Source organism: Hemiscyllium ocellatum, chromosome 1 (genome assembly GCF_020745735.1).
Source record: "Hemiscyllium ocellatum isolate sHemOce1 chromosome 1, sHemOce1.pat.X.cur, whole genome shotgun sequence".
NCBI lineage: Eukaryota > Metazoa > Chordata > Chondrichthyes > Orectolobiformes > Hemiscylliidae > Hemiscyllium > Hemiscyllium ocellatum.
This window is the reverse complement of record NC_083401.1, coordinates 19,117,259-19,138,386: the sequence shown is the minus strand read 5'-3', so window position 1 is coordinate 19,138,386 and position 21,128 is coordinate 19,117,259. Positions and strand designations below refer to the sequence as shown.

The 21,128-nt window shown below is 43.8% G+C and overlaps 1 protein-coding gene across 2 annotated transcripts in view; it reads right to left on the bottom strand.

The window, feature by feature from the left end:
- Positions 1-20,504, bottom strand: part of LOC132824893 (putative pre-mRNA-splicing factor ATP-dependent RNA helicase DHX32) — a 123,350-nt gene extending 102,846 nt beyond the window's left edge. For both annotated transcript variants that reach the window (XM_060839867.1, XM_060839779.1), the window contains exons 1-2: positions 19,995-20,504; positions 7,840-8,192 (exon numbers count right to left, since the gene is read on the bottom strand). In XM_060839867.1, coding sequence (XP_060695850.1) covers positions 7,840-8,151 — 312 coding nt within the window. In that variant the 5' untranslated portion in view covers positions 8,152-8,192; positions 19,995-20,504. The remainder of the gene's footprint in view (positions 1-7,839; positions 8,193-19,994) is intronic.
- Between the last annotated feature and the right edge of the window lie 624 nt (positions 20,505-21,128).

Genomic DNA, 21,128 nt, shown 5'->3' with positions numbered 1-21,128 from the left:
TGCAGTCCCCAAATTCATGCTGAGATTTCTTCAAGTCATGTTTGAACCTCTACAAAGCAGGTTTATCACCCTGCTATAACAAAGAAACTAAAGTAGCAAATAAGATCCTTCATTGTCACACCCTTGACAATAGCTAACTGCACCATCCTCTGGCAAGATTTCATTCCATTGCGAGATCAACATCCCACTGTTAATGATGATCATAGATAGGGCACATCTAGCAATGCCTTCTCCCTGTTCCACATCATTTCCTGCACAGTCCACCAAAGAGTTACATTACTCGACTTGATCTCTATCTCCATGCTGCCTTAAGTGCCATCTTCCACAGGTATTAGGCAGTTTTCCAACACATGTTGATGACACTCAGCTCCATCTTCCCCCACTTTTTAATATCCATTCACAGATAAGCTAGAGGTTAAACACTTGAAAGACTGAGGTTAGCATTGTGCCCACTGTCCTCGTCCTTTTCAAAAGGAAAGGTCATAGGCTTGGGAGGTGCTATTTAAGGAGTCTCAGTATATTTTGCAGACAGTACAATTGTTTGTTGGTGGGGGAAAAGAATCGATGTTCAAGGTGGTTTTGTGGAACTAGTCAAGTGAACTGCTTCAGTATCTGAGGAGTCACAAATGGTTTAATCAAAATCTAACATCCCCACTTCTGACCTTATGATGGAGGGAAAGCTACTGATGAAGGAGCCAAAGATGGTTGGATCTAGGGCAGTACCGCAGAGATGTCCTGGAGCGGAGATGACTGACCAACAACCATGACCATCTTCCTTTGGTCAAATATGACTGTGGTCAGCAGAGAGTTTTTTTTCTAGATTCCAACTGACTTGAGCTGTGCTAGGACCTATGAATGTCACACTTAGTCAAATGCAGCTTTGACGTCAAGGGCTTCATTCTCACCATATGTCTGGAATTCAGCTTTATATTAATGTTGAATCAAGGCTTTAATAAGGACAGGAGCTGAGAGGCCCTGAGCAACACTGAGCACATTATTGCTCAGCAAGTGCTACTTGAAAACATCTTCCATCACCTCGCTGAGGATTGGGAGCAGACTTGTGCAGCAGAAATTTGGTGGGTTAGATTTGTCCTGCTTTGTGTGTATAGGATATACCTGGACAATTTTCTACAGTGCTGGGTAGATGCCAGTGTTAGCTTGGCTAGGAGTGCAGTAAGTTCTCTCAAGATTTTGATAGTGTTTGCATATGCTATATCGCGGAGGCTATTTTTCACAGAGACTGGGATATGAGGAGTAAATGGGAAAATGGAGTTGAAACTGAAGATCAGTCACAATCCTGCTGAATGGTCCAGCAAACTCAACGGGCTGTACACACTACTCCTGCTCAAATCAGTTACATGCTCGAATTCTCCCAACTCAAGATTTTTGTTGTCTCTTATCACATCCGTTTACTCAGCATTCAATCTTGTCTGAAGTCTGGGACGTGTTTTAATTTCAAACAAAATAAAAGTACTCTAATAGTCTGAACATCAAAAATATTCACAAGATAGGAAACAGCATAAAAACAAATTTGTTTCCAAGTTAATTGTAAGGGATAATCAAGAAGACATACTGAATAAAAGGCACAGTTGGCTTATTTCAGGAAGTTTTACATATAAATTTTTAATGGATTTCGTGTAAGAGTGTGGTTGCAAAGTCCATTGATTTGTTGAGAAAAGCAAACAGTTCAACTTTAGGAGGTTTGTAGCTAATGTGAATAAAGATAAGTCAGCTTTTATGCTTATAAATCTGGTGAAACCAGGGTAAATGACAGGAGGAATATAACGATTAGAAAACGCATGTGAAAACTTTATCCTCACATAGGACAGAGGAGGGTTTAGATGTACCAGTTTGGCCTTCTATCTGTCATCTGCCACTACCTGGTAGTGGTATGACACATACTAATTGTTGACTAATCACAACAATTAATCTCTGTCACTTAGTTTACCACAGACTCTACATTGAGGTGAGCAAAACCTCAGCTCTGGAAACCAACAAGACTAAAGGCATCCGCTGTTTCCAATCTACACTTAACATGTCAGGTTAAAACTTGAACAGTAAAGCATCAATGAAATTTTAGTCTGTTACTTACTCAATAACATAAACATTAATTTTCATAAACTGTTTCAGCAACACAAATACATAAGATTATAAATTGCTTGATCAGACTAACAGCAAAATCAAGATCTCACATTCAGCAATTTCAATTTTACTTGGCAATTTAAATTGTTCCCAATGTGCAGACCTGTCTTAAAATACATGCTATTTCCAAGTGCTATTTTTCTGCATAGAGAAGTCTTACGCAAACTGTCAACACATCAAAAGAAATTGATTAAAAACAAGCTGAACACTTTTTTGCCTCATGTTACCAAAGAAACATTTATCACATCCTTCACATGACTGGGGTTTGAGAAATCTACTGGAGAGAGAAAAAAAAACCTAAAAAGTATATTTATACTTGTACATCCTGAAATGTGACTGGCCTTGACAACAGATCAGAACATAGTTCATCTTATTGACAGGAACTTTCTTTCAAGGAAAATGGCCCTGAATTGATTCATAATTGCCAACATAAGGACCTCAACTACAGTCAGCCTGGTCTGGCTTGCCTCAACCTCATCTGCCCCACTTCTAACATCATGGACAGGTTGGGGTAGCTGTGAGGGCAATGGGAAACTGAAAAATGTGTTGCTGGATACGCACAGCAGATCAGGCAGCATCCAAGGAGCAGGAGAATCGATGTTTCAGGCATCAGCCCTTCTTCAAGAAGGAGGAGGGTGTGCCAAGCAGGCTAAGATAAAAGGTAGGGAGGAGGGACTTGGGGGAGGGGCATTGGGAATGCGATAGGTGGGAGGAGGTTAAGGTGAGGGTGATAGGCCGGAGTGGGGGTGGGGGCGGAGAGGTCGGGAAGATGATTGCAGGTCAAGAAGGCGGTGCAGAGTCCGAGGGTTGGGACTGAGATAAGGTTGGGGGGGGTGGGCGGGGTGAAATGAGGATGCTGGAGAAATCTGCATTCATCCCTTGTGGTTGGAGGGTTCCTAGGCGGAAGATGAGGCGCTCTTCCTCCAGGCGTCATGTTGCCATGGTCTGGCGAAGGAGGCGGCCAAGGACCTGCATGTCCTTGGCGGAGTGGGAGGGGGAGTTAAAGTGTTCAGCCATGGGGCGGTTGGGTTGGTTGGTGCGGGTGTCCCAGAGGTGTTCTCTGAAACTTTCCACAAGTAGGCGTCCTGTCTCCCCAATATAGAGGAGGCCACATCGGGTACAGCGGATGCAGTAAATGATGTGTGTGGAGGTGCAGGTGAATTTGTGGCAGATATGGAAGGATTCTTTGGGGCCTTGGAGGGAAGTAAAGGGGGGATGGGGGGGGGGTGGGGGGGGGGGGGGGGGGAGGTGTGGGCACAAGTTTTGCATTTCTTGCTGTTGCAGGGGAAGGTGCCGGGAGTGGAGGTTGGGTTGGTGGGGGGTGTGGACCTGACGAGGGAGTGGTCTTTCCAGAACGCTGATAGGGGAGGGAAGGGAAATATATCCTTGGTGGTGGGGTCTGTTTGGAGGTGGCGGAAATGACGAAGGATGATACGATGTATCTGGAGGTTGGTGGGGTGGTAGGGGAAGACCAGTGGGGTTCTGTCCTAGTGGCAATTGGAGGGGCAGGGTTCAAGGGCGGAGGAGATGTGGTGAGTGCATCGTCAACCACGTCCGAGGGGAAATTGCGGTCTTTGAAGAAGGAGGCCACCTGGGTTGTACGGTATTGGAATTGGTCCTCCTGGGAGCAGATGTGGCGGAGGCGAAGGAATTGAGAATATGGGATGGCGTTTTTACAGGGGGCATGGTGGGAGGAGGTGTAATCTAGGTACCTGTGGGAGTCAGTCAGTTTATAGTAAATGTACGTGTTGAGTTGGTCATCCGAGATAGAAATGGAGAGGTCTAGGAAGGGGAGGGAGGAGTCTGAGACGGTCCAGGTAAATTTGAGGTCGGGGTGGAAAGTAGATGAACTGTTCAACCTCCTCGTGGGAGCATGAGGTAGCGCCGATACAGTCATCGATGTAGCGGAGGAAAAGGTGGGGAGTGGTGCCAGTGTAGCTGCGGAAGATGGACTGTTCCACAGATCCGACAAAGAGGCAGGCATAGCTGGGGCCCATGTGGGTGCCCATGGTTACTCCTTTGGTTTGGAGGAAGTGGGAGGATTGGAAAGAGAAGTGGTTCAGAGTGAGGACCAGTTCAGTCAGTCGAAGGAGGGTGTCAGTAGAAGGGTACTGGTTGGATGGGCGGGAAGGAAAAAAGAAGCGGAGGGCTTTGAGGCCTTCGGTCCATGGTGAAGATAAGGCGTTGGGGGCCGGGGAAGCGAAAATCATGGAGGTGGAGGAGGATGTGGGTGGTGCCCCGAACATAGGTGGGGAGTTCTTGGACTAAGGGGCACAGGACCGTGTCGAGGTACGTGGAGATGAGTTCGGTGAGGCAGGAGCAGGCTTAGACAATGGGTCGGCCGGGGCAGTCAGGTTTGTAGATTTTGGGCAGGAGGTAGAAACGGTCGGTGTGGGGTTGTGGGATGATGAGGTTGGAAGTGGTGGATGGGAGACCCCTGAGGTGATGAGGTTATGGATGATCTGGGAGATGATGGTTTGGTGATGGGAGGTGGGGTCATGGTCAAGGGGGCAGTAGGAGGAAGTGTCTGCGAGTTGGCGTTTAGCCTCAGCAATGTAAAGATCGGTGCGCCAAACTACCACCACACCTCCCTTGTCTGCCGGTTTGATAGTGAGGTTGGGGTTGGAGCGGAGGGAATGGAGGGCTGTACGTTGCGATGGTGAGACGTTGGAGTGGGTAAAAGGGCTGGACAGGTTGAGGTGGTTAATGTCACGGCGGCAGTTGGTTATGAAGAGATTGAGAGCGGGTAAGAGGCCAGCACGGGGTGTCCAGGTGAATGGATTGTGTTGGAAGCAGGAGAAGGGGTCGTCAGAGGTGGGCGAGAGTCTTTGTTGAAGAAGTAGGCGCGGAGGCAAAGGCGGCAGAAGAATTGTTCGATGTCTCGCCTCGTGTTGAACTCGTTAATCCGAGAGCGTAGGGGGATGAAGGTGAGGCCTCTGCTGAGGACTGATCTTTCATCCTCAGAGAGGGGGAGGTCTGGAGGGATGGTGAAAATACAGCAATGGGGAAGTCAAGACAGGAATTTTACACACCTCATCCCATCTGTAAATCCACTGGTGAGGGAGAGTGACATTCTGACCACAGTGCAATCCTAATAGAGACAGATTAAATATTTTAACAAATGCTGTGATCCTCAAGTGAATACAGTATGCTGCAGGAAAAGGTTCAAATTGTTTCAAGACTGTGCCTCACAAAGAGAAAGGAAATGTAGGCAACAGTCCAGTTCGGAATGAAGAGAACTATAGGGGTAGGTCAAGAAAAACAAATTGCTGGAGAAGTTCAGCAGATCTGACAGCACATGGAGAGAAAGCAAGTTCAAAGTTTCAGATCCACTGATTTTCGAATTTAGAGCCAAAATGTCGAGTCTGCTTTCTCTCCACAGATGCTGCTGAGTTTCTCCAACAATTTATGCTTTTGTTTCAGATTTCCAGCATTCACAGTTCGTGGTTTTGCTATAGGGGAAGGCCCATATGTTAATGAACAGCACAACGTGTACTGTTAAAAGGATTAAAATTCAAGGGAAAGATTTCTGTTCAAAGGCGGAACAGTGGAAAGTAATGAATGCTCCGTGACAGTCAACTCACTTAGGCAGTGAAGAGGTATTATGAAAAGTAATTTGACCAGACATGCCCTAATCAGTTTTTTTTTGTTGTTATTAAGCCTATTGGAATTCACCTACCTTTCAGTTCAAGTTTTTCAGCTATCAGTCTGAAATATTAACCTGTTATTATTTTGCTGGCCCAATAGTCTTAAAACGAGCAGATAGTCTTGATACGATTCACAGTGGGTGCAAGTTTACAGGTGAAAAATTGTGAGCGATTTTCACATCGATAAGTATTTATTTCCCCTTACTCCTGAAATTATGTCAGAAACTGACTAGTTTACCCGTATAGTAGGACATGGAATGGAACTTGTTGTACACCACTAGGGTGGTCTTGACATCTGCATATTTTCAGATTCAGGAAAGCTGAGAGTTTAATAGTGACTGCCACAAATTGCTGAGTTCCTCCAGATTTTCTCATATTTTAAATTTCAGATTTCCAGTATTTGCAAGTACTTTATGCTCAAAGAAGGCATTTTCTTATTTTCTTTTATTCATGCTTTCACTCATGGTGTGTGCCACTGGCCAGCCGTCCCTAGAAAGTGGCCTCAAGATAGTGAATCGCTACAGTCCATTTGGTGCAAGGACAGCCACAGTGTTGTGGGGAAGGGAGTCCAAGGATTTTTATCCAATAAAGAAACAGGGATACAGTTCCAAGTCAAGATGGTGAGTAGCTTGGAAGGGAGCTTGCAGGTAACAGTGCTCCCTTGTATCTGGTGTTCTCAGTGGCAGAGGTCACCAGATTCAGAAGTTGATACCAAAGTGGCATTGGTGAGTTATTGCAGGGCACCTTGTAGATAGTACACATTTTGCTTCAGTGGTGGATGGTGTGAAAGTTGAGAGGAGTGGATGGGTGCTACTTTTTCCTTGATGTTGATTTTCTGGAGAGTTATTGGAGTTACATGCATCTGAGCAAGTGATGGACGTTCTAGCACCATCTTGACTTGGGAGGTGGCTGGACAATCAAATCTGGAATTAAATTATTCGCCACGTAATTCCTGGATACTGACCTGTTCATGTAGCTATTATAGACACGTGCATGTAGCTATATAAAGGGCAGACCCTCAGTGATCCTCACCTTCCACCTCACTAACCTCAGCATACATCACAGCATCCTCTGCCACCTACAAACGGAGAGATATATTTCCCCTGCCACCCCTATCAGCATTCCAGAGACCATTCCCTCAATGACACCCTCATCAGAACCAAGCCCTCCACCAGCCCACACCCCACTCCCAGCACCTTCCACTGCCACCGTAGGGAAGTGCAAAACCTGCGTCCACATCACTCCCCTCTCCTCCATCCAAGGCCCCAAAGGATCCTTTCTATTCCAAAAAACATTTATTTGTACCTCCAACAATGTCATCTACTGTATTCATTGCATCTGACATGGTCTCCCCTACATTGGGGAGACAGGACACCTACTTCCAGGTCATTTCAGAGAACATCGCCGGGATACCCGCACCAACCAGCCCCATCGCCCTGTAGCCGAACACTTCACCTCCCCGTCCCACTCAGTCAAGGGCATGCAGGATATGGACCGCCTCCATCACCACAAACTAACCACCTGACGGCTGGAGGAGGAACACCTCATATTCCGCCTTGGGACCTTGCAACCACATGGGATCAACATGGATTTCACCAGTTTCCTCATTTCCCCTGCCCCACATTATCCCAGTCCCAAGCCTCCAACTCGGCACTGCCCTCCTGACCTGCCCAACACCTCTCCCATCTCCAATCTCTCACCTTCTCCCTCACTTTCATCTACCTATCACATTCTCAGCTACCCTCGACCAACCCCAACCCCCTTCCATATATCTCTCAGCCCCCCCCCGACCCACAAGCCTTGTTCCTTATTCCCGAAATGTCAAAGTCACCTGCTCCTTGGATGCTGTTGACCTGCTGTGCTTTTCCAGCACCACACTCTCAACTCTGATCTTCAATAAGTGCAATCCTCACTTTCTCCATATAAATAAGTGCCATAATCCAGGAATTATGTTCTTACAAATTAGAATAACATTATGAATGCTTAACAGATTGCATTGAAATTGAACAATTGGCCACTTTTAAGATTAAATGCTTAACTTAGCACTGACCTGAGTACTTTTGCCACATCCCAGTTTGCCAGAAACCAGAACCAAATTATTGTTGACAAGGCTTTCCATGAAGTGGTACTTGATACTCCAAACTGGTAGAGCTTTCCTCCGTTTAAGTAGGTCATAGTATCGTGAGGAAAAAGGTAGCCCATCAAAAGGATTAACTTCCAGATCACTGCTATCACAGTTGAAGTCCTCATCCTCATCATCTTCTAAATCAGAGGTAAAACCATTTAGTTTTGAGGAAACGGAGATGGAGTCAGCAGGTTGTCCACTTCCCTCCGGCTCACCGCCCATCCTACTAGTATCCATTTTGCTAGGTCACTTTTATAATCCAAGTGCTGTTTTCAATGCTGCAAAGAAACAACAGAAGTCAGAAATTGAAGTTAGGCAGAAGTGGCACAGCATACAACAGCCATGTACAAAGGTCACACTTAGAGCTCTTCCTAACCAACTGTAGACAGTAGAAGGCGAGATTCCATCAACTATCAAAAGAAAGGAGGAAAACGTTGCTCTGATTATACCAATTGATGACTAAGTAGAGTCATAGAGTTGTACAGCATGGAAACAGACCTTTGGCCCAACACATCCATGCCAACCAGATATCCTAAATGAATCTAGTCATTTGCCAGCATTTGGCCCATATCCCTCCAAACCCTTCCTATTCATATACCCATCCAGATGCCTTTTAAATGTTGTAATTGTACCAGCCTCCACCACCTCCCCTAGCAACTCATTCCATACACGCACCACCCTCTGCCTGAAGATTTAAAATAGGTCCCTTTTAAATTTTCCCCCTCACACCTTAAGCCAAAGCTCTCTAGTTTTGGACTCTCCTACCCTGGGGAGGAAGACCTTGGCTATTCACCCTATCCACACCTCATGATTTTATAAACTTCTTGAAGGTCAATCCTCAGCTTCTGATGCTCCATGGAAAATAGCCCCAGACTATTCAGCATCTCCCTATAGTTCAAATCCTCCAAACCTAACAACACCCTCATAAATGTTTTCTGAACCCTTTCATGTGTCACAACATCCTTCCTATAGCAGGGAGTCTAAGTATTCCAAAATTGGCCAAAGCAACAAACTGTACAATTGCAACATGACCTCGCAACTCCTATATGCAATACGCTGACCAATAAAAAGGAAAGCATACTAAACACCCTTTTCACTATCCTGTCTACCTGTGACTCCACTTTCAAGGAATTATGAACCTGCACTCCAAGGTCTCTTTGTTCAGCAACACTCCCCAGGAATTTCAATTAGGGTGTATAAGTCCTGCCTTGATTTGTCTATCCAAAATGCAGAACTTCACATTTATCTAAAATAAACTCCATCTGTCACTCCTCAGCCCATTGGCCCATCTGATCAAGATCCTGTTGTAATGTGAGGTAACCTTCTTCACTGTTCACTACACCTCCACTGTTGGTATTGTTCTGCAAACTTTCTAACCATACCTCCTGTGTTCACATCCAAATCATTTATATTAATGATGACTTCCTCTCAATAGTAGTTCAGAACATAGTAAAGCAGTTTATAAATTAAAGTCGACAGTATTTATAAAAATCATGTTGAATTTCAATGCCAGGATGCCTTGCTGCAATTGTACAGGGCTTTGCTGAGATTACTTCTGGAGTACTGTGCACAGTTCTGGTCTCCTTATACAAAAGGGATGCTGTGCCAATGGAGGAAGTGTAACAAAGGTTAACCAGACTGATTCCTGGAATAGCAGGATTGACATATGAAGATCGATCAGATTAATTAAGGCTATAGTCAGTGGAATTTAAAAGAAAGCTGGGACATCTCAAAGAAACCTGTAAAATTCAAAGGGTAAAAATAGGAAGGATGTTCCGAACGACCAGGGAATTCAAAACCAGGTGGCACATTGCAAGCACTTGGGTAGGCCATTTAGGACTGAAATAAGATGAAATGTCTTTAACCTGAGAGTGGTGAGCTGGTGGAATATCCCTAAAGCAGAAAAGGTGTTTGAGGCCAAAATACAGACTGTTTTCAAGAGAGAAGTAGCACTAATTCTTCAAGCTAAGGGGTCCAAAAGGTATGGAGAGAAAGCAAGTAGAGGACACCGAGTTGGATGATCAGGCATGATTATACTGAACGTCATTCAGCCCCTTAGGCCTGCCCTGCCATACTTCTGCTTTGATATTCTATGTTTCAAAACCTGTTCTCCTCCTCCACATTATCACTGTATTTATGCACATGACTCTGAGACACAGATCAGCTGCTACAGCTCCATTAGTTTCACTATGTTTAGATTGAATGCATGCTGATTCACAATGGACTATCCTTCATATCAGATATTTCCTTCATATCAGTCCGCATTTCCCAATGTTAGGATTAAATATTTGAGAGAGTCAACTACCCTTTCTGTGGGCTTAAGAATGCCCAGGTTGCAATTCTGTTGTTAAAACCTCAACTGCAGATGAAATGGTAAAGGTTTAGGATTAATATGGTGAACAACATTCATTATTCTTCACATGAATGTAAATGAATTAGTTACTTGATCTTCCAGGCAAAGTAACTAATTTAAGACAACGTTAGATGCTGTGGTTGTATTTCCTAGGTTTTTGCGTCAAGAATGAATAAAAGTGTAGATTCAGATCACATTCTGACACATTTAAATCATGTTTTTGTCCCATAAGATCATGAGAAAAAGGAGTAGGGGGTGGTCATTTGGTCTTTCCAATCTGCTTTGCCATGCATTAAAATGAACAGATTTACTACCTCAAATCCAGTGTCCTGAAATATCTCTAAACCTATATCAATGCCTAAACATCAATTAACGTCTGCCTTGACAATGCGCATTGACTGAGTACCCTACTTTTGGGGTGAAAAATATGAGCAACTCTGTGAATGAAGTTCTACATAGACGACCCCTGACTCAGATTATTAAGCATCCCCCTCAAATCCCCAAGCTTGTCTAAGCTCTTGAGAGAGGATAAATATTTCAACATCTTCACCATCAAAACTCATATGCACTTCAATAATATCCGCTCTCATTCTTGTATTCTCTGGGGAATTTAGGGATAGCCTCGTCAATCTCTCTCCATTGAAAATTTCTTTATCCCAGGAATAAATCCAATAAATTCTCACTGCATTCCCTTGAAAATGGTAAAGATCTTCTGCATTAAAAGGTAACTCAAAACTGTGCAGAGTTTGGTATCTCACACATTAGATAGCCTGTGAAACTCCCAGTGAGAATGCAACAGTATTCAACAGGAGTGATGACTGAGAGTACTTTAACAATGTCAGACAATATCCACCAAATCCAGATGGATTGAGACAGCTCCATAGGCTCTTGCATCAAACAGTCAGAAAATGCATTTTGCCATATTTACGAGCTGTGCATCCTGCTCCTTAATTACTTAGTATTACAGTTATGGAGTCATAGAGATGTACAGCATGGAAGCAGACCCTTCGGTCCAACTCATCCAAATATCCCACCTAATCTAGCCCCGCTTGCCACCACCCAGCCCATATCCCTCCAAACCCTTCCTGTTCAAATATTCATCCAGATGCCTTTTAAATGCTGCAATTGTACCAGCCTGCTCCACTTCCTCCGGCAGCTCATTCCATGCCCCTACCACCTTCTGTAGGAAGTAGTTGCCCCTTAGGTCTCTTTTGTATCTTTTCCCTCTCACCCTAAACGTATGCCATCTAGTTCTGGACTTCCTCCACCCCAGGGAAAAGACCTTGTCTATTTATCCTATCCATGCCCCTCATGATTCTATAAACTGCTTTAAGGTCACCCCTCAACATCTTACGCTCCAAGGAAAACAGCCCAAGCCTGTTCAACCTCTCCTTATAGCTCAAATCCTCCAATTGTGGCAGCATCGTTGTAAATATTTTCCGAATCCTTTCAAGTTTCACAACATCTTTCAAATAGGAAGGAGACCAGAATTGCACACAATCTCCCAACAGTGGCCTAACCAATGTCCTGTACAGCCGCAATATGATCTCCCAATTCCTGTACTCAACAGTCTGTCCAATAAAGGAAAGTATATCAAACGCCTTCTTCACTATCCTATTTATCTACTTGCGACTCCACTTTCAAGGAGCTATGAACCTGCACTCCAAGATCTCTTTGTTCAGCAACACTCCTGAGGACCTTACCATTAAGTGTATAAGTTCTGCTAAGATTTGCTATTCCAAAATGCAGCACATCACATTTATCCAAATTAAAATTCATCTGCCACTCCTCAGCCCATTGGCCCATCTAATCTAGATCCCATTGTAATGTGAGGTAATCTTCTTCACTGTCCTCCACACCTCCAATTTTGGTGTCATCTGCAAAGTTACTAAATATATGTCTTATGCTCACATCCAAATCATTTGTATAAATGACGAAAAATAGTGGACCCAGCACCGATCCTTGTGGCACTCCATTGGTCACAGGCCTCCAGTCTGAAAAACAACACTCTATCACTACCCTCTGTCTTCTACATCCCTGCAAAAAACAGAATTGTCAGGACACAGGTAAAGAGAAACTAAATGCAGCAACATGATATTGTCAATGATAAAGATATGTCATAAACAAACATTACACACTATAGTAATTAATTTAAGAAGAATGCAAGAACTCCGATGTTACCTACAGGCACTATGTAAATTTATAATCAAATCTTTGTTACAGAAAGTCACTGAAAGATAGAGGTATTGTGGTGGTAATTATCCTCAGATTTTATTTACAATAAGGAGAACTATCAGAGATATTATTTGTATTTTAGCCAAATAACGAAAACGAAAGGAATACTGTACACTTGGATTGAGGATTGGCTGTCTGACAGAAGGCAGAGAGTTGGGATAAAAAGTTCTTTTTCGGAATGGCAGCCGGTGACGAGTGGTGTCCCGCAGGGTTCGGTGTTGGGGCCACAGCTGTTTGCATTATATATTAATGATCTGGATGAAGGGACTGGGGGCATTCTAGCAAAGTTTGCAGATGATACGAAGTTAGGTGGACAGGCAGGTAGTACTGAGGAAGTGGAGAGGCTACAGAAGGATCTAGACAGTTTGGGAGTGTGGTTCAGGAAATGGCTGATGGAATTCAATGTGAGCAAATGCGAGGTCTTGCACTTTGGAAAAAAGAATAAAAGCATAGACTACTTTCGAAACGGTGAGAAAATTAGTAAAGCCAAAGTACAAAGGGATCTGGGAGTGCTAGTCGAGGATTCTCTAAAGGTAAACATGCAGGTTGAGTCCATGATTAAGAAAGCGAATGCAATGTTGTCTCTTATCTCAAGAGGATTGGAATATAAAAGCAGAGATGTGCTACTGAGACTTTATAAAGCTCTGGTTAGGCCCCATTTGGAGTACTGTGTCCAGTTTTGGTCCCCACACCTCAGGAAGGACATACTGGCACTGAAACGTGTCCAGCGGAGATTCACACGGATGATCCCTGGAATGGTTAGACCGACCATGATCCTGGGATTGTATTCGTTGGAGTTTAGAAGATTAAGGGGAGACTTAATAGAGACGTACAAGATAATACGTGGCTTGGAAAGGTTGGACGCTAGGAAATTGTTTCCGTTAGGCGAGGAGACTAGGACCCATGGACACAGCCTTAGAATTAGAAGGGGTCAATTCAGAACAGAAATGCGGAGACATTTCTTCAGCCAGAGGGTGGTGGGCCTGTGGAATTCATTGCCACGGTGTGCAGTGGAGGCCGGGACGCTAAATGTCTTCAAGGCAGAGATTGATAGATTCTTGTTGTCTCGAGGAATAAAGGGCTACGGGGAGAACACTGGTAAGTGGAGTTGAAATGCCCATCAGCCATGATTGAATGGCAGAGTGGACTCGATGGGCCGAATGGCCTTACTTCCACTCCTATGTCTTATGGTCTTGTACTTTACATCTTTCTAATGCTACATAATACTCAGTAGTGGAGAACTACGAAGCAACATTTTTTTGTATGTTACTAAACAGGAACAGGTACACATCTGGGAGCAATAAAATAACAGCCATTTTGTACAGAAGGGCTGAATTTGCTTTATGGTATCTAATTTCTCAGCAGCAACTGCTGCATGGTTGCTGTCTCAATACAGATAGCATGCCAATGATGAACTTCCTATCATCACATGACAAACTGTCCACAGCCAATTAAATCCATTTGAAGAGTAGTTACTGTTGAAATGTAGGAAATGAGGCAGCCAATTTGTATACAAGATCCCACAAGCAGCAATTATAAATGATCACTTCATCCATTTTAGCATTGTTTTTAACCAGTTATTTTGATATCCTAAGCAGTTACAGAAGAGCTTCTAGCCTCGTGTGAAATAATGGTAAAACTTGAAAACTGAAGTTATCCAGTTAATTGGCAAAGTTCTTGTTAATGCCACTCGTGGACATGTTTATCACTGTTCAGCAATATTCTATATTTTAGAAATTTTTTTTGAACTTCTCTGATAATTGAATAAATAAGAGGGAGGAAGGCAATGACCTCATGATTTTATTGCTAGACCATTGATCTAGAGGCCTAAGTGATGTTCTGAGGACTCGGATTCAAATTCTACCATGGCAGATTGAATTTGCATTCAATAAATGCTGACACATGCAAATGTACAGGAAGAAAACAATGCAACAGTTTCCATAAGACAAGTGGTCACACTCTTCTCAAGTCTAAGGAGTGGAGGTGCCAGTGTTGTACTGGAGTGGACAAGGTCACAAGGTTTATTCAAAATCACAAGCTTTCGAAGTTTTGCTCCTTTGTTAGGTGAAGTTCAAGAATAACTCACCATAAAATTGATTATGCCCAAGGACTAGAATAATAATAAAGATTGAATTTAACTCAGTCAAACAAGTCATAACACAAGAAATAGGAGGTCACTTAGCCAGCCCCAAGCCAGTTCCACCGTTCAATAATCATGTTTAACCCTGGAGTTTCAGCTCCACACAACTAGATTGCCTGACAGATCAAAACTCTGCTTTAAAAGAATAACCAACAATGAAGCATTCACAACATCCCTTTGAGATTAACAATTCCAAACATTCACAGCCCTTTGAGTGAAGACATTTTTCCAGTTCACAACCTGAAAAGATCAACTCCTTACCATGAGATTGTGCCAGTGCTCTAGATTCCCCAGCCAGTGGAAACCACCTCACAATATAAAGGAAGAAACTCATGACAGAAACAGGATTCTCACAAGATGAGTTTACCAAAGAGTTAACACTAATTGAGGTACTGCAGCATATTATTTGAAAAGTGCACGCAAATAACAATTCATGGCATACTCTATAATAAGATGCATTATAATACAAAGTTATTTTTTAGCCAAGTCTATTGTTATATCCTCATTACTTTCTCCTGTCACAACTTTACACAATAACAAAGATGACAGCTGTAACAAAACTAGGTAATTTCTCAATCATCTAAGAACTACATAGCAGCAACTCACTAAGAGTGCTTCGACAGCATCTCCCAAACCTGCAAACGTGCTACTTCGTATAATGATAATGAAAGCAGATTGATGGGAACCTGCAAATTCATGCAATCGTGACCTGGAAGAACATCCCCAATTGCTTCACTGTTGCTGGGCCAGAATCCCAGAACTCCCTCCGTCAAAGCACTTTCACTATGAGGACTGCAGTGATGGCTCACTGCCTCATTCCAAAGAGAAATCAGGCATAGGCAATAAACATCAGCCTTGGCAGTAAACAATTTGTCCCACAACTAATCAAAGATTTCACATAAAGCTGCATGACAATATTGCACTCCATAAGATTTCATACATTTCATATTCAATGTCACCTTTAAAACAAAATGTTCACTGTTTATTCGCAAATGATATTTCACTCGAACCAAATCCATGAACAGTGGCAAAACTTGAAAAGCTCCATGACTGAAAAGCTATTGATTTTCCCCTCAGGCAACCTCCAACGGTTGAAGGGTAACTGTAGGGTGGTAAGGCAAGGGTTACTTTTGAACTACATCAGCTTTTGTACAGCCTAATTAGATTTTGCAAAAAAAAATGTTTCACACCATTGCAGGCACCGACTGGGCTAACCTCTTGCAGCACATTTTGCAAAAAAAAAGCACATTTTGTAAAAAAAAGTAGTACACTTTGTTGAACAGAATGTCCTTCTTAAAAGGACTGGCCAACATGGGGTTTCCAAAAGAGATACAGCTCAGGAACAGAAAGTCTGGAGCGGAGTAACAGGAATATCGCAACAGGCCATTCAGCCCCTGAGCATGCTGTGCCACTCAATATGGGTACATTCGCTCAATACCCTTCCTTAATAAAAATTAGTGCCTCTCAGACTTAAATTTAACAATTGAATTAGCATCGACCATCATTTGAGGAAGACAGCTACCAACCTCCACTACTTGTTGCGTGTAAACGTGCTAACATCTCTCCAGAATGGCTTGGTCCAATTTCTTAGACCACGCTGACTACCCTGTCTTTCTGGGTTAATATCCTGAAAACCTCAATTAGGCCACTCCTTCACCTTCTAAATTCTAGAGAATAAAGGCTCAATTTATGTCATTGTGCCTCATAACATAACCCCCAAAGACCACGTACAACCCTGTAGACCTGTGTTGAGCTTTCTCCAAGGTCAAACATCCTTCCTAAGGTCAAACAATCCTAGGGTTTTGTATAAATGGAGGATAACGTCTACATTTTTTTTTATAAATTAATTTATGGGATGTGAGCACCGCTTATTGGCCAGCATTTATTGCCTGCCCTAGTTGCCCTCGAGAAGATTGTGGTGAACTGCCTCCTTCAACCTCTGCAGTCCATGTGCTGTGGCTTGACCCTTAAAGTGGAGTGAGGGAATTCAAAGATTTTGACCCAGAGACAGTGAAGGAATGGCGAGACATTTTCAAGTCTGGATGGCGAATGGTTGGGAGGTGAACCTGCAGGTGATGGTGTTCCCATGTATCTGTTGCCCTTGTCCTTGGTTTGGGAGGTACTGCCTTTGGTGATTTTTTTGCAGTGCATCTTGTAGAAAGTACACACTCGTTGCATTTGAACATTGACTGGTTCAGTACCTGAGGAGCTGAGAATGGTGCTGAACATTGTTTGTTGATGATTGCACATTCCCACTTCTGACTTTACGATGGAGGCAAAGTCACTGATGAAACAGTCGAAGATGTTGCACCAAAAACACTATCCTGAGGAACTCTGACAGAGATGCCCTCGAGCTGAGATGATTGACCAACAACCACAACCATCCTTCAACATGCCAGGCATAACTCCAACCAGTGGAGAGGTTGTCCTGATACTCATCGATTCCAGTTTTGTTTTGATGTCACACTGATCAAATGCGGTCTTGATGTCAAGGCTGTCACTCTCACCTCACTTACACTCCTGTCTTTCAGTTATGAAGGCCAGTAGTGCATTAGACTTTACTATTTCCTGCACATGATCATAGCATTTTGGAGATATGCCTTGAATCCTTAAGTCTCATTTGGATTTAACTTTGTGCCTTCTTAAAAAAAATACATTAATATGTAAAAACTAAAAAACTGTCACGCTTTCATATTAAAATCCATCTGCCACAGCTTTGTCCATTCACCTAATCTATCAATCTCTTGTTGTATTTTACACTATCAACATTATCTACAATGTTACCCAATTTTACGTAGAGTCATAGAAATATACAGCACAGGAACAGACCCTTCGGTCCATGCTGACCAGATATCCCAACCCAATCTAGTCCCACCTGCCAGCACTTGGCCCATATCCCCCCAAACCCTTCCTATTCATATACCCATTCAGATGCCTCTTAAATGTTGCAATTGTACCAGCCTCCACCACATCCTCTGGCAGCTCATTCCATATATGCACCACCCTCGATGTGAAAAAGTTGCCCCGTAGGTCTCTTTCATATCTTTTCCCTCTCACCCTAAACCTATGCCCTCTAGTTCTGGACTTCCCCATCCCAGGGAAAACACTTTGTCTATTTACCTTATCCATGCCCCTCAATTTTGTAAACATCTTTAAGGTCACTCCTCAGCCTCTGACGCTCCAGGGAAAATAGCCCAGCCTGTTCAGCCTCTCCCTATGGCTCAAATCCACTAACCCTGGCAAAATCCTTGTAGATCTTTTCTGAACCCTTTCAAGTTTCACAACATCTTTCCGATAGGAAGGAGACCAGAATTGCACACAATATTCCAATAGTAGCCTAACCAATTACCTGTACAGTTGCAACATGACCTCCCAACTCCTGTACTCAATAACAGTAAATTTGAATATTTGACTTAATATACTAATTATCCAATTAGTGAATGAATAACAGAAGCCCCAACACAGATCCCTACAAGATCCTTACTAATCATGTCCCGCTAATGGGAGTGCTTACCCATTATTCCAACTCGCTTTTTCCTACCATTTGGCCAATTTCCTATCCATGCCAGTAATTTGCCTTCAATTTCATGAGCTTCCACCTTAGCTAACAGTCCTTTGTGTGGAACTTAGTCAAAAGCCTTCTGGAAGTCCATTTTTAAAAATCCAATTGCCTTAACTGTATCCACTACCTTTGTCACCGCTTCAAAACCTGAGACTTGTCAGGCATGACCTACTCTTCAGGAATCTATGCTGGCTTTCTCCGGTCAACTGAGTTTTTTTAAAACAATTGACTGACCACTGCAACTAAAGACTTTCAAATAACTTTTAAAAGAAGATTGCATATCTACTCACTCAGTCAGTGATATTTTCTAATCAGCCTGTACAGAGATGTTCTTTAACACCTCTGGAGCAAACAAGACTCAAACCTGATTACCCTGGCTCAATGGCAGCTTGCCACAAGAACTCCTAAGTTCACCATGACCAAGAGGTCTCTGACTTCAGAGCATCTGCGTTTCTCCAAATCACCCAACTACAATGCTAAATCTACATGCTTTATGGCCAAGACAGATTCATACTTTGAAAGAAGTTTCCCTAAAAAGCCAGAGGAGTCGATTCAAAATGCAGGCTGACATTCCAAAGCAGAGCTGAAGTGTAGCTTGAAGGGTGACCTGTTAAACCTGAACTTAGGTAACATGAAAAGCCCCACCACCCTAAATCGAATGGGAGGCAGAGCAATTCTCCCGGCCCTCAGCATAACAGTTCACCCAGACTAAACTTCATAAATGGCAGGTGCTTTAGTGTTTGTTAATTGCATGGCCAAGGATATGCAAGTCCTGGGACTCCCCCACCACTAAACTCTAGCGACCTGACGTCTGGAGGAAGAACCACTCATCTTCTGCCTTAGGACTCTACAAAGACACGGGATTAAGGTGGCTTTCACCAGTTTCCACATTTCCCTTCCCTCCAGCTCACCATAGATTCAACCCATCAACTCAGCACCATCCTCTTGAACTGTCCCACCTATCCATCCATCTTCCCACCTATCCGCTCCACCCTATCACCTTACTATTGCATTCCCAGTTACCTTCCCCACCCCCCCCACGCCTCTCCCATTTGTCTCTCAGTCACCTTGGGCCACCCCCTCATTCCTGATTGAGAGCTGATGCCCGAAACATCAATGTTCCTGCTCCTCGGATGCTGCCTGACCCGCTGTGCTTTCCCAGCGCCGCACTCTTCACCTCTGATCTCCAGCATCAGCAGCCCTCGCTTTCTTCTAACTGCAAGACCTTGCTGTGCACATCAATCCGTCCATGTTTCCTACAGGACATCAGCACCGGCAGGGGTCTTTGATCAGCCTGGAGGACAAAGTCCCCTCGGTGGGCAAGTTGCAAATCAGCAGAACCCTCAAACCCAGGGAGCCTCTGGGTACACACAAAACTGAGATTTCTTTTGAGGGGCGGTAGGGTACAGCAGTGGCCCGCCAGTGAAGCGCTTTGGCAAGAGACAGCAGCCGACTGGGTAGTTTCCAGCCTTCCCCGGCAGGTCGGCCCCTGACCTTGGGGGAACGCGAGGCAAGGACCAACTCGACCCCAGCCTCACCCCTCCGTGTGTAAGAACACCCCCACCATCTCTCCAACACAACGCAGACAGATCCTAAAAGATAAATCAAATATCACACCTTGGGGGGGGGGGGGGGAAAGAATGAGAAGAGACAGGTCATTGAAAAGAAAGGATAGTGCGAAAAAGAACACTTAATTGGTACAGAGATTGAGAATGCAACTTATAACAAAATATTGTTAAAAAGGGAAAAATAAAAGCTGGCAGCTCTGGGCTGCCAGGAAACAGACTCACCTTCTCCTGCCTTTAGGGAGGGGAAACTCCAAGGACAATGTTCACCACAACCCTCACACAGCCCTTCCCCTCTCCCTGCACTACAATATTTATCTTCTCTCTCTCCTTTTGTTTTTGGGGGGGGGGGAACAATATGCAAATTAATTCTTAAATAGTTTGTCTGACTTGTAAATGATGATTAAAAGGAGTCCAGCCCCAAAACACCCACCAGCCCCTGTTCCTCACTCATATTTTACTCTTTTTTTTAAAATAAAACACCCAACAATTACATTATAATTATAATTACCATCATGAATAATAACTTTAATTATTATTTCCTGTCCAGCATTTATATATCATTTCCCTCTAACACCTGCTCCTCCCTCTCCCTCTCCCTCTCCCTCTCCGCCCGGGGATGTTATTCCCAGGTTTAATTTGATGGTTTATTTTTAAATCACTCTGTCGGTTATTTTCTGACGGGGCCCCGGACCAGACGCTGCCCCCGACTCCAGGAGAACAGGCAGCGGCGCCATGTTGGTGTTAAAGGGGCAAGGAGGGCGGGGCCAGGCTGAGCCGACAGGAAATCAGGTTAAAGGGGAGGGTACACCCCTGTATACTTATGTGTGTACAGGAAATCAGGTTAAAGGGGAGGGTACACCTGCAGCATATATCTGTATATCTGTGTGTGTACAGGAAATCAGGTTAAAGGGGAGGGTACACCTCTGTATATCTGTCTGTGTACAGGAAATCAGGTTAAAGGGGAGGGTACACCTCTGTATATCTGTGTGTACAGGAAATCAGGTTAAAGGGGAGGGTACACCTCTGTATATCTGTGTGTACAGGAAATCAAGTTAAAGGGGAGGGTACACCTCTGTATATCTGTGTGTACAGGAAATCAGGTTAAAGGGGAGGGTACACCTCTGTATATCTGTCTGTGTACAGGAAATCAGGTTAAAGGGGAGGGTACACCTCTGTATATCTGTGTGTACAGGAAATCAGGTTAAAGGGGAGGCTACACCTCTGTATACGTGTGTGTGTACAGGAAATCAGGTTAAAGGGGAGGGTACACCTCTGTATACTTATGTGTGTACAGGAAATCAGGTTAAAGGGGAGGGTACACCTCTCTATATCTGTGTGTGTACAGGAAATCAGGTT